This window comes from Pelodiscus sinensis, chromosome 2 (genome assembly GCF_049634645.1).
Source record: "Pelodiscus sinensis isolate JC-2024 chromosome 2, ASM4963464v1, whole genome shotgun sequence".
Classification (NCBI taxonomy): domain Eukaryota; kingdom Metazoa; phylum Chordata; order Testudines; family Trionychidae; genus Pelodiscus; species Pelodiscus sinensis.
The window spans coordinates 65,944,918-65,958,100 of NC_134712.1; the positions used below are offsets into that span (position 1 = coordinate 65,944,918).

Genomic DNA, 13,183 nt, shown 5'->3' on the forward strand with positions numbered 1-13,183 from the left:
TGTCTATTCAGAGTGACACTTATAAATAAATATTAAACCTCAATTCTTCCTTTGTTCTAGGGAATGTCTTCCTCCGTCCTTTGATTTCTCTGAGCTTTAATGTTAGATCAAAGTACAGAGCTTTATTTGTTTGAAAGCTTTTTCTTTGACAGTTAGTAAACTTCTACCACTTTTTTTAAACAAATACACTGGCATTCCTTATTTTTCCATTGATGCTTTCTCAAACTCTGAAATTGTAATCAGTATTCCCTCTGGGATGGGACTAAAAATGAGAGGTTCAGTGTGTGGGAGGGGGCTGCTGGGGATGGAAGTGTGGTGGCTGGATGTGAAGTAGCGTGCTGGGCTGGGGATGTGAGGTCTGTGCAGGAGGTAGGTTGCGGAAGCAGGTTGAGGGTGAGGGAAGAGGCAGGGAGCTGGGGTGCTTACCTGGAGCAGCTCTAGGGAAACACAAGTGACTCCATGCACCCTGTGCTTGCAGGGACTGCCCCTTGCTGCCCTTGTTGGCTGTGGATGTTTTCCCCTCTCCCCCATAGCAGGGGCCAGAGCTGGTGCTCCAGCCATGTGGGGGGCACTGCGGCTCAGACTTGCTGTGGGGTTGGACCACCAGTTCTGGCTTGTTCCTCTGTAGGGAAGAGGGGAGCTCCAAGCCCCATGAGCTGGAGCCTGGATCTGCCTGTGGACCATAGATTCTCCATCCCTTCTGTACAGGTTTGTTAATCCCTGGGGGTATCACAGACTCCATAGGCTGTGTTCTAAAAATCACCTTCATTGCTACCCTTAAGCCAGTGTCTTAAGGGTACCAATAAGATTTGGCTTCAAAAATCTTTTTGGTAGCAGTCAGTTGCCTGCTACATACGCTGAGAGATGGCTTGTTGAGGCAATGTTAAGAACATCACATTGAACAGTAAAACCTTCAGATGTCAAAGCCTACAAAAATAGATTACACAATATAAAAAGGGCTTCGCTGTGTGTTCCTGGGAAATCTAGTTAGATTACCTCACCAAATTATCTCTTGAAATAAAAATGAAATCTTGGATATCTTTTTCTGTTCTTGGTGTCAACAGTAAACTTGTATGTAAGGGAACACTCCCCACCCGCACATTAGAAGACGTCATCAGAAGAATATAATTGTGTGATGTTCCTCTTCCTGTGGGGGAGCAGTGGTAATTCAGTCTTCATTTTCCCTATAGTTCAGCTTGGTACGCATATACACAGCTTTACATTAACGCTTGGCACTAAACACAAATGCTATTTGGGTGTTCTGAATCCAGGTAGCTTTCTTAATGAGAGGGGGATGGAGGACAGGACAAAAATCGTATTACTAGGCTGCATTGGACCCTTTGAAATGCAGTTACATATTTTTAAAACATTATTTTTAGGCCATGACTTGTTGATCAGTGTTCTCCTTAAGAATACAGAAGCTATAATTTATTGCAGACCTATAGCAATCTAGTCTGAATACAAACCTGAAGACCCCTCAACAAGTGAGTTCTTTAGAAATTCTAGAGCTCTAAAATTTGGGAAGGCTGGCTGAATTGTCAAAAACATGATTTGATTCGATCCTGGAATACCAGTGTCAATACCTTGCAACTTGTTTTTTGGTAATCTTTTATAAACAGTACCTGGTAATGTGTTCTGTCGGTTAGGTCTATCAATGGCTATTAGCCAGGATGGATAGGAATGGTGTCCCTAGCCTCTGTTTCTCTGAAGGTGGGTGATGGGACAGATCCTGTGAGGATTACTTGTTGTGATCCCTCCCTCTGGGGCATCTGGTATTGGCCACTGTTGGCAGACAGGATACTGGGCTAGATGGACCTTTGGTCTGACCCAGTATGGCCATTCTTATGTTCTTTAAGTACTAGCCTATAGGTCGGGCCCTACCGAATTCATGGCCATGAAGAAAACATCACTGACTGTGCAATTTGGTCTTTTGTATTTTTATCCTTTGCTATACAGATTATACAGGGGAGACAAGTGTTTTTCAGCAGAAGATCCTGACCCCAAAGAAGGTCGTGGAGGGGTTATTGTATGGGGAGTTGTGGTATTGCCCACCCCTGTATGCTGCCTCCAGAGCTGGGTTGCAGCAAAGAGGTGGCTACTGGCCAGTACGCAGCTCTGAAAGCAGCATTGCTAGCAGTAGCACAGAAATAAGAGTGGCAATGGATGGCCGGAGGGCCTAGCTCTGAAGCCAGCAACACAGAAATGAGGGTAGCAATACCATTCCATGCCATCTTTGTTTTTGGGCTGCTGCTGTCAGTGACACGATCTTCAGAGCTAGGCACCTGGCTAACAGCTGCCAGTCTCTGGCTGCCCAGCTCCGAAGGTAAAACCGCCTCCGGCAACCGTGTAGAAGTAAGGATGACAATATCTTGGCCCTCCTACAATTACTTTACAATGCCCCACTACTCCATTTTGGGTCAGCTCCCCACCAGTTACAACATGCTGAAATTTCAGATTTAAAGATCTGAAATAATGAAATTTGTGGGGGGGGGTTTAAAATTGTGGGAATGTGAAATTATTTTAATCGCGGCTTCATTTCCCTCTTCCGATCTGGCTAATCTACATGCCTCCGTCGAAGGAGGCATGTAGTCTAGACACACCCCCTTTCTCTAGGGCCTTCCACTGCAGCCTGCTCCATTCCAGGCCATACTCCAGATTGATTCACACTATCGTTTTATAAGGCCCAGGTGTCACACTGCCTTCCTTAGTCCTACCCTCTCACACTGTGAAGCAGCTAACTAATTGTGGCTGGCCTCATCTCCTCTTAAAGGCACCAGTGACGGATACGTTGGGATGAGCCAACTAACAGTGATATTTAATTCAGAACAGGGAAAAGCATATATGTTATATTATCGATATTCCATTTTCTGTACTTTATAAATCTTGGTGAACATGCTATCGGGATTACTCAACTTAAATCTGTTGAGAGAATTGGCAGAGTTTTTACTCCATTTTTAATCATGGACCACCTGCAGGCAGTGACTCAGGTTGTGGAAAAGGCTGACAAGAAGAACTTGTTCTGTGTGGCTGTGGATGGTGGAAAAGACTTTTCATTCAGTGGAAATGTAAGAAGAGTTAAAAATGCTGGAAACACTGAAACAAGGAGTAGTAATGTCATACATGTGTAATTTTGACATTGGATGGCTTATGTACAATTCTCCATTTCTCTGAAGAGTTTCAGGCTCTGCAACTTGGTCCCTTAAATCTGTGATATATGACAAGTCTTAATGCTGTGGGCTTTCATTTTCCTTACTATATCTAAACAATAAATGCTGTTCCTGCTGCCTCATCTTGCTCATTAATCAGGTGTGGGAGTATCTTTTGCATAATAAGTAGAAGATTCTGACAGTCCCATAGCTCAGTTTGCTAAATGGAAATATAATAGTGACTCTTCAATTACCTGAATGGTCTTTGTTATTGCTAATGTTTGGCTACAACAGACTTTCAGTTACATTTTTGGATGGATAAAATAAGTAACTCTGGAACATGCTACCTCAAGTCCTTTCCCTATTCAATCTCTTACCTATCCATAGGATAATAATTTGAGGGCAGGAGTCGCTCCATCATCTGTTCTCATCTTCTGTGGTACAGGCTGCTTACACTAACCAGCACTCACATGCTTCAGTGGGTTAACAGAGTTCATCTGTAACAGGAGAAACTTAAACAACAAATAGTCTAGTAGCACCTTAAAAACTAACACAACATCCATCTACATGTTTTGTTAGTCTTTAAGATGCTACTAGACTATTTGTTGTTTAAGTTTTTCCAGCACTCACATGTTAGCCAACTGATATGAGACAAAGTATTACAACTCACAGGACACTACTTACTGTGTCATCAGAGAATATAAGGAAACGAGATGCACCAAGTGCCAAAAGGCCCTGAAATGGTAGGGAAATAATTGGTATGATCTACTTAGCTAATCCTGGCAAGTGACCTGCAACCGCAGGCTGCAGAGAAAGGTGAAAAACTCTGAAGGTTGCTGCCAATCTGATCTAGGGGGGATTTTTTTTCCAACTTCACAAAACTGGTTCAAGTCGAATCAGAATGGTAGACACACTGCTTTCTAAACTCTACTATGAATCAACCAATTTAATCCACAAGCCTGTGTTAACAATTTTGAAACAGTAAAAATCTAACCTGGAAACCACAACTTTATGTCCACACATTTTTCTGTTTCCACACTTCATTTTTTGGCATTAAAACTTATTTTATAAAATAAGGCTAGCAAACTTTATATTTGTACATGTTTTTATAACAACGTTATAATAGTGTTGCAGATGTTGTTTTCAGCATGTACTTCAGGTACATGTATATGGACAGTAATGCATCTGTCAAGTGTTCCTTAGGTGTTTCCAAGGGCAATAATTTTGATAGGGAGGGGGGCCACTCCAAGAATTTGGAAACTGGTTGAGGGCTGCACTCTTCCATGATATTAATGAAGGAGGTGTGGGGTCTGGGATGGAGGTTAGGTGTGGGAGAGAATGTGGGTGAAGGAGGCAGTTGTGACCTGGTGCACTAGACTGGGTGCAGGGGGTTGGATTGTGACCTAAAGCAAGGAATGAGGGTACAGGGATTTGGGTTGTGAATTAGGGCAGGTGGGGACTGTGATCTAGGGCAAGTGATTAGGGTACTGGATCTGGGAGGGGGTATGAGTGCGGGAGGGGGGCAGAGGATTTGGGTATGTGGAGTAGGGGGGCAGAGGGTTGGTGAAGGGAAGGCCTGGCTAAGAGACTTACCAGTCAGCAGCCTGTTCCTGAATCAGCCTGGCTTGCTCCACCCCTGCACAGGCTTCAGCCATGTGGTCTGTGAATAACTACGAGCCCCTCGTGCTTCGTGACTGCCTGTTATTGAAACAGGAAGCTCCCATTAGCCAGAATTTGGCCAATGGGATTGTGCTGGGGGCGGAAGCAGCTCCTAAAGTTCCCCCCCCCATCCTAGCCTCAGTTTTAAAAGTGAAACCATCCCACAGCCGTGTTTGAGTTGTGTGCGAGTGAAGAGAGGCAAGCAGGGAGCCTGCCTGAGGGCATGTCTAGACTGTTTTTATTTTGAAAGAAGAATTTGCATATCTTCTTCCGATCGCATTTTCGAAAGAGGATCTTTCGAAAGTGAAAGTAGTCCGGATGCAATTTTTTGGGGAGGGGGGCGGGAGGGGGGGGAAGCCCACTCTTCCTTTAAAAAAAAAAAAAAAATTTACGCAGTTTTTGAAAGGTTTTTTTTTTCTGAAACCCCCCCTCCCCCCCCGCGTCCAGACTACTTTCACTTTCAAAAGATCCTCTTTCGAAAATGCGATCGGAAGAAGATATGCAAATGCCCATGGAATTTGGATATCCTCTTTTGAAATAAAAACATGGTCTAGACATGCGCTGAGGCTCCCTGCAGTGTCTGCTGATCAAATCTGGCCCAGGGCTGTACTTTGCTCAGGCCTGGGCTAGAGGCAGTCAAAGGGTGACTGAGGTGACGCTGTTGAGTAGTCAAGAGACACAGAATTGCATTTGTCAATCATTTCCTGTACTGAGAGTTTTCATTTCTTTGCACACAAGGCTCTTGGCAGAATAGGAGTGCCTCATGCATCATGGTAGGGCTAAATTCATTTTTAGAACTTTATTAAAGGAAGAGCTCCTCTCATGTCAAATAGCGTCTTTAAATAATTAAGGCCTGAAATAACCGAGAATGTATGAAGTTGCTATGGCTTATTATTTTACTTTTCTAGGGGACAGATGATTTCTGGTGAAGACTGTGAATTTATTCAAAGATTTGAGCAGAAGAGGAGCCCAGAAGAAAAGCAAGAAATGTTGCAAGCTGAAGGCAGTCAGGTAACCCAACTTCCTTTTACATTTTTTTGGGGGGAAAGAGGGGAACTCTTGACATGTTAACTCTAATGAAATGTTTGAAATATGTGTTGTTACACTTTTTAGCAAGTTTTAGCAGGGCTTTAGACACATCAGTTGCAATTGAATCTTTGTGAAATAAAAATTGGCAATTACGTTGACAGGCTTTTTAAATTTTTAAATGTGCTCAGCTGGGATGAGACCAAAAGGAGCTGGTAAAGCTTTACATGTTTGTTTTCTGATATGATTGGGGGCATTTTAGTACAACTTCTTAAACTCAGATGAATGGAATTTGAATTTTGAGGTGTGTCTAGTGCATGTAGTATTTAAATAGCTTAATGTAAATTACACTGTTTGCATAGGGACAGGGTAGCTATTCAAGGTGGTACATTAAACTAACACAGCATTGTCTGAAATAGTAGCCCTAAGGTTACATAGACTGTAAAGAGCAGTGGTAAGTTTTTTTTTTTTTTTTTTTGTGACTCTTCCTAGCTTCACCTCAGCCTTATCCCCCCTTTTCTCCAGATGCTTGCTTTCATGTTCTTTTCAAGTAATAGAAAACATGAATCTCTAACTCTAGCAGTTTATGAGATTATATGATTTCCATAACACATGATTAAATTGTAGGGTTGTCAGGTGTCCAGTACTGACCGGAACAGTCCAATATTTTCGCCTGCTGTCCAGTAAAAAAAAAATTCAGAAAATACCAGACACTTGGCAACCTTACAACACACTCAGCAACTGGGCCCAGCCCCCGGCCTCCCGACACCCGCTGCCCCTGGATATTCTGCTTACCTGGTTCCACAGGGAAGCTGCGTTCTGGCTTGATCAAGAAAACAAAATGGCTGCCGGCAAAAAGCCTAAAGACCAAGGGGAAGCAATGCCTTCCCTGGGTCTTAGTGCTCAATCTCTCCCCTGTTCCTATTCCTATTCTGACTGCATGTACTGAAAGGGGTTATGCTGTTTTAATGCTTTTTTATTTTCTTTTATTTTATGCTCAACTTTGGTCTCCTCTCTTTTTTTTTTTTTTCCCTCCCCTCAACAGAATTTTTTTCCCTGGTGGTGTTTGTTTGTGTGTTTGTTTTTTTTGGGGGGGGAGAGGGGAGGAGGTGTTCGGTATTTTTGGTTAAACTATCTGGCAACCCTATTAAATTGTACCAGGGGGACAAAAGCAGTTGGAATAACTCAAAGGTGCAATTTGTATCTCTCTTCCAGTCAAACACATGGGCAGACCAGATAAGTGTTCTGAGTGTTCCTGCACCGTTGACAGAAACTTGGAAACCCTTTAGCATCCGTCACTAAATTTGCCTGTTTCCTGGTTTTTATTTATTTATTTATTTATGTTTATTTAAGAAAAAGAAAAATTACATTTGAGGGAGGAAAGATTCTAATTGTGTCTGATTTAATCTTTTGAAAACTAACCTTGAGGACTTTGCTAACTCCCACTAGTTACTTCTTACTGTTTCCATTGAATACCATAGACCAATTTGTAAAAGGCAATGAACAGTATGGCAAACCTATTTCATGTTAATGTACAGGCAGTCCCCGGGTTACGTACAAGATAGGGACTGTAGGTTTGTTCTTAAGTTGAATCTGTATGTAAGTCGGAACTGGCGTCCAGATTCAGCCGCTGCTGAAACTGACCGCCAGTTCTGACTTACATACAGAATCAACTTAAGAACCCCAAGCGTCCCCAAGTCAGCTGCTGCTGAAACTGATGAGCACTGATTCCAGGAAGCCTGGGGCAGAGCAACTCTGCCTCGGGCTTTCTGTAGTCAGCGCTGGTCAGTTTCAGCAGCGGCTGACTTGGGGACGCCTGGGGCAGAGCAGCTGGGGTGCTGCTGGGTTGCTCCAGTAGCACCGCTCCTTGGTGCTACTGGACCAACCCAGCAGCACCCCAGCTGCTCTGCCCCAGGTGTCCTGATTCAGCCACTGCTGAAACTGACCAGCAGCGGCTGAATCAGGACCTGGGGCAGAGCAGCTGGGGTGCTGCCGGGTTGGTCCAGTAGTGCCCAGAGCTGGTGCTGCAGGACCAATCCGCAGCGCCCCAGCTGCTCTGCTCCAGGGTCCAAAACAAAAGCCTGGTCTGCTGGGGGGGGGGCACACTATGCTCTGGCAAAGTCTCAGAGGCGCGGGACCCCCCCCCCCCCCCACGGCTGCGGCTTTAGTCCCAGTGCCTGTGGTCTGCTGGGGACCATCCCCAGCAGACCACAGGCACCGGGTCTCAAGCGGCGGCAGCGGCGGTTTCCGCGCTTCTGAGGCTTTGCTCTGGCAAAGCCTCAGAAGCGCGGGAACCCGCCCGGTGCCCCTGGTCTGCTGGAGACGGTCTCCAGCAGACCAGGGGCACCGGAGCAGCTTACGAACGGTTTTCTCGCCCCGGAGCTCGCAGGTAGCTATCTGCTACCTTGACCTCTGGGGCGAGAAAGCCCCGTTCGTAAGTGCGGATCCGACGTAAGTTGGATCCACGTAAGTCGGGGACTGCCTGTAATATCAAATGTATTCATATTGTTTATATACAAATAAGCCATTAGGATACTAAAATTTACATTCACATTTTGGTTTTGTGATACCACTGCATATTGTAAATCAATTGCTAATATTAATTTCAATGTATTTCATTTTCTAGTGTGCTAAAACATTCATAAACCTGATGACTCATATCTCCAAGGAACAGACAGTTCAGTACATTCTAACTATGATTGATGATATGCTGCAAGTAGGTCGTCAACCTATTTCATGTTTGTTTTCCTCTGATGCTTGGATATCTGATGTAATTTTGATCTTTGTTTATGCATGCAATACTGTATTCAAATAACAAACATTTAGGCTGCAAAGCCAAGCCCTCAACAGTTGGGAAATGCCAGAATTAAGGTTTCACAGGCAAACTTAACTTTGTGCTGGTGCATTATGATACTTCAAGACTTTAAGTATATGATGACATTGAACTCCAGTTACACTTAATACACAGAATGGATGCTTACAGGGAATGAGGCAGCTGTTGAATATCTTTATCTTCATGCAGTTAGTGGTCCCAGCCCTATTTACTGTGTATTGTACATCCAACCTCCTAAGGATTTTAGTTTAAAATTATGCAGTTTTGTTTTTAGACTTGGCTTAAGTTTGGGCACATTTTTTCAGGCAGATGGAAGCTCTATCTCTTAGTCAGGCTAACGGTATAAACCAGGGCTACTCAACTTTGGAAGCCCCTGGGGCCACAAGGATACTCACAACACATGCTGAGGGCCGCATATATATACAAAGTGTGGTTGCATATATATGCAAATAGCTTCTTTCACACTGACAGGCATGAATACAAAGATTAAGGCAAGACTACACAACACGCAAGCCCCATTTATGTCAGTTCTGCTGATATTAATAAATGCAATATTTACCTGATTTCCATGATAGCACTTCTAATGAGCAATGACAGCCCAGGAATTTAACTACTAAAACACATCGACAGAAGACCATTATATTGACTTGCCATTGTGGTGAGTGTTCCCAGTGAAGGCCATGTTCAAAGGATCCCACCCATGGGCTGCATGTTCAGCCCCACATAAACCCAAACTGCACTGTGGGCCACATGCAGCTGGAAACTTGTGTTTAAAAACAAAACCGAAAACACCACAACTGTGGCTAGTGTGTCTGCACATGTCTAATTCCTCTTATGGGAGCTTGCATTTAGAGAAAAGCCTCAACTGTGGCTTTCAGGACACTTTCAGGGCCAGGTAGAACATTCCTGTGCATGCACAGACACTTGAAAGTGCAAAACTGTCCCCATTGGTGCATACAGATTGTTTCTTGCTCGCACAGATGACACAATTATATATACACAATGTAGAAAAAGTTCACACAGAGTTGAAGTTCCAGTGGAGGCAGAGTTATGACCCTCTGAAAACGTGTCCCTTTCACAGAAGCTATGTAATCTTTCATTGTGAATATCAGAGCTGGAAGGGAGCATGCTTTTCCTTTAAATGGATGCTGCATAAACTGAAGTATAACCCAGGGTGTGTGTGAGGCATCTGTCTGACAGGTTGATGGGGAATCAGCATGGAATAGCAGTTTAAATCTTTTACCACTTTGGATATCCAACTGCTATATGGTAGCAGTTAAAATGAAAGGGGTTGATGCATGAAATATATCTCATGAAAACATAAGACAAAGTAATGAAAAATAACATAAAATTGTGACTGAAATATTTATGAGCTGATCCTTTCCTCCCCCTCCTTTGCAGGAAAATCATCAGCGTGTTAGTATCTTCTTTGACTATGCAAAACGTGGTAAGAACACTGCATGGTCCTACTTTCTGCCTATGTTGAACCGCCAAGATCACTTCACTGTGCACATGGTAAGCTTTAAAAATGCATCAGTGCTGGGGTGAAAATAGAAACCTATTTTCTTTTTGCAGTTTACAGATTCATAACGTAAATAATTTGTTTTTGTGGCATACTTTTTTTCTTTTGCAAGTCAGCTAAACCAGTTCTATTGCACAACAAATTTTGTATGACCCTTTGTTTAAAAAATACTTGCTGCTTTTCCTGGGAATCAAAATAATGTTATGTGGAACTATGCTTCTTTTTTTTCTGAATTATCATGTCTGTCCCATTGATTAGGAAATATCTGTGATTTAAAAACAGATTTCTTTTGAAGAAATCTGTTTGCTTACTAGAAAAAAAATCTGATAACTAAAGATTTCTCTGTAATTATGCATTTTTAGTATAAAAATGTTTAGCACATATTTTCAAAACTGAGGGGCAATAATTGTATTCATTTTCATATATAATTTGTAAAAGTTGAGGTTACTATAGGGTCTCTTGTCCACTGCATTGGGGTGCTGCAGAATGTAGAAGTCCTGCTATAAAATTTGACTTTCTTCAAATAATTCCTGGAATGCATATAAATTGTCTTGAGAAGATAGTACCCCTAGAAAACTGATCAAATGTGTTGCTTCTCATGTATCATGAAGTCATCTTGAAGAACTACTTATGAAAACTTGTGTAATTTCCTCCTCAGAAGATTGTCTCTTTTCCACTGTGGTTTTCCCATCTTATTTTTTTTAAAGAAAAATCATCTTTCTTCTTGAAAACTATATTTATTGCTTCAGTATCAATTCACAAAGAAATGTTGTGAGCCTAAAACAATTAAAGTTAAGTGAATTGATGTTAATCAATGCTACATACCCAATTAGGACCAGATCCTGCAATTGGCTTTTTGTTGGCCTCTGAAAGGAACTAGTTGAGGGACACAAGCCATAGATTGCAACAGTGTTGTCATAGATTTTTCTTTTACTTTATAACTTCTGATCTGTAACCTGCTTCCTCATATTAATGAGGTACAGAGCCAACAAAAAAAGCTGAAGAACAGATATTGGGTATAAATCAAATTATAAGGGTTTGCTTTGAAAAAATGAGTAAAGCAACTTTATTTGTTTTAAGTATCAATGTTTTCACTGAAATTTGGTTTCCAAAGCTTACAAGTGTTTGGTTTTTCTGTTTGTTACTCAGTCTTTGATCACTTGCAACTGAAGTTCTGTTTATCAAATTCTTTTTCAGGCAGCAAGAATTATTGCTAAATTGGCTGCCTGGGGAAAAGAGCTTATGGAAGGCAGTGATCTGAATTATTACTTCAACTGGATTAAAACTCAACTTAGTTCACAGGTAAAAAAATTAAATGCATTCTTAAAAGGTTTACATTTTTAATCTTCCCTAATGGTATATAAAGTGTAACTGTATTAACAAAATATGCATTATTTGTTAAAGAAACAAGCTTTAGACTTCAGTAATTACCATTGTAACTCTCAAATCCTTAGACTAGCTTTTTAAAATACTGTATATACTCAAGTATAAGTCGACCCGAATATAAGCCGAGGCACCTAATTTTACCCCAAAAAACTGGGAAAAAGTATTGACTCGAGTATAAGCCTAGTGTAGGAAATGAGGCAGCTACTGGTAAATGTAAAAAATGAAGATAGATACCGGGTCTAGCCCTGGAAGTCGGGGCGAAAGCTGCTCCGGTGCCCCTGGTCTGCTGGAGACCGTCTCCAGCAGACCAGGGGCACCGGGCGGGTTCCCGCGCCTCTGAGGCTTTGCCAGAGCAAAGCCTCAGAGGCGCGGGGAACCGCCGCTGCTGCCGCTTCAATCTGGGTGCCTGTGGTCTGCTGGGGACCGTCCCCAGCAGACCACAGGCTCCCGGACTGAAGCCGCAGCCGCGGGGGGGTCCCGCGCCTCTGAGGCTTTGCCCGCCTCAGTTCTCGAGATGCGGACTCGAGTATAAGCCGAGGGGGGCATTTTTCAGCACAAAAACTGTGCTGAAAAACTCGGCTTATACTCGAGTATATACGGTAAAAGATTTTGTATCTTCACATAGACAGTATTTGGAAGTGTACTGAATTGCAGCTAGAGAAAAAAGGATTTTCTTGAAAGGGAGAGGGAAAAATCCCATTCTTATTCTCATGTTTTTGTGATTGATTAAAAGATGTCAGCATCATAGTGCACAGTTATATGAGAGTAAACTGCATTTTATGTTTTCATAACAAAGTTGCTGACTTCTGGTGACTTTAAGTGTGAGAGGGCATCCTTCTATTTCAGATCTCATGGGGTTTTTTTTGTTTCAGAGGGTTGCACTCGGAAAAATCACATCTTGTGTGTTGAATAGTTTTGGAAATCATCCTGAGTTGATACATTTAGATCCTTTTCTTAGTGCTTTCTATAGTGAACAGCACTCTAACGAACATTCATAGATTCCAAGGTCAGAAGGGATCATTGTGAACATTTGGTCTTATTTTCTGTTCAACACAGACCATGGAACTTCCCAAACATAATTCCTAGAGCATATCTTTTAGAAAAAGAACCTATATTGATTTTAAAAAATGGCCTGTGATAGAGAGTCTTCCACAACCCTTGTTCCAATGATTAATAATTCTTATTGTTGAAAATTTATGCCTTATTTCCAATCTGACTTTGTCTGACTTCAAGTTCTAGCCATTGGAGTGTGCTATACCTTTCTCTGCTAGATTGAAGAGTGGGGTTTTTTTAAGGCTCCCTATGTAGCTGCTGAGACGGAAACATCTGAAAGTGTGAAGTCACCTAAAGGTGCATAAATATTTGAGTAATTTTGACATATGGCATAAGCTCTAGTATTATAAGAATGACTTGTTACTTAGAAACAAAACTATGTTTCTTTGCTGTTTACTATGGGAGGTGGTCAGTGTTCTCTCAAGATTTTCCCAACCATGAGCAGAGTGAGTTTTGGATTGTGTACCAACATTGAGGTCATGTGCATTGGTTTGGCTTTGTGCCACCATGGCATCCAGTTTATTAACACACACATGTTCCTGGCCACTGGAACAGAAC

General features: G+C 42.3%; 1 protein-coding gene across 2 annotated transcripts in view; it reads left to right on the plus strand.

The window, feature by feature from the left end:
- Positions 1-13,183, plus strand: part of ATP6V1H (ATPase H+ transporting V1 subunit H) — a 65,701-nt gene that overhangs the window by 11,244 nt on the left and 41,274 nt on the right. For both annotated transcript variants that reach the window (XM_006112183.3, XM_014577437.3), the window contains exons 3-6: positions 5,714-5,816; positions 8,458-8,547; positions 10,066-10,179; positions 11,384-11,488. In XM_006112183.3, the coding sequence (XP_006112245.2) occupies positions 5,714-5,816; positions 8,458-8,547; positions 10,066-10,179; positions 11,384-11,488 (412 nt within the window). The remainder of the gene's footprint in view (positions 1-5,713; positions 5,817-8,457; positions 8,548-10,065; positions 10,180-11,383; positions 11,489-13,183) is intronic.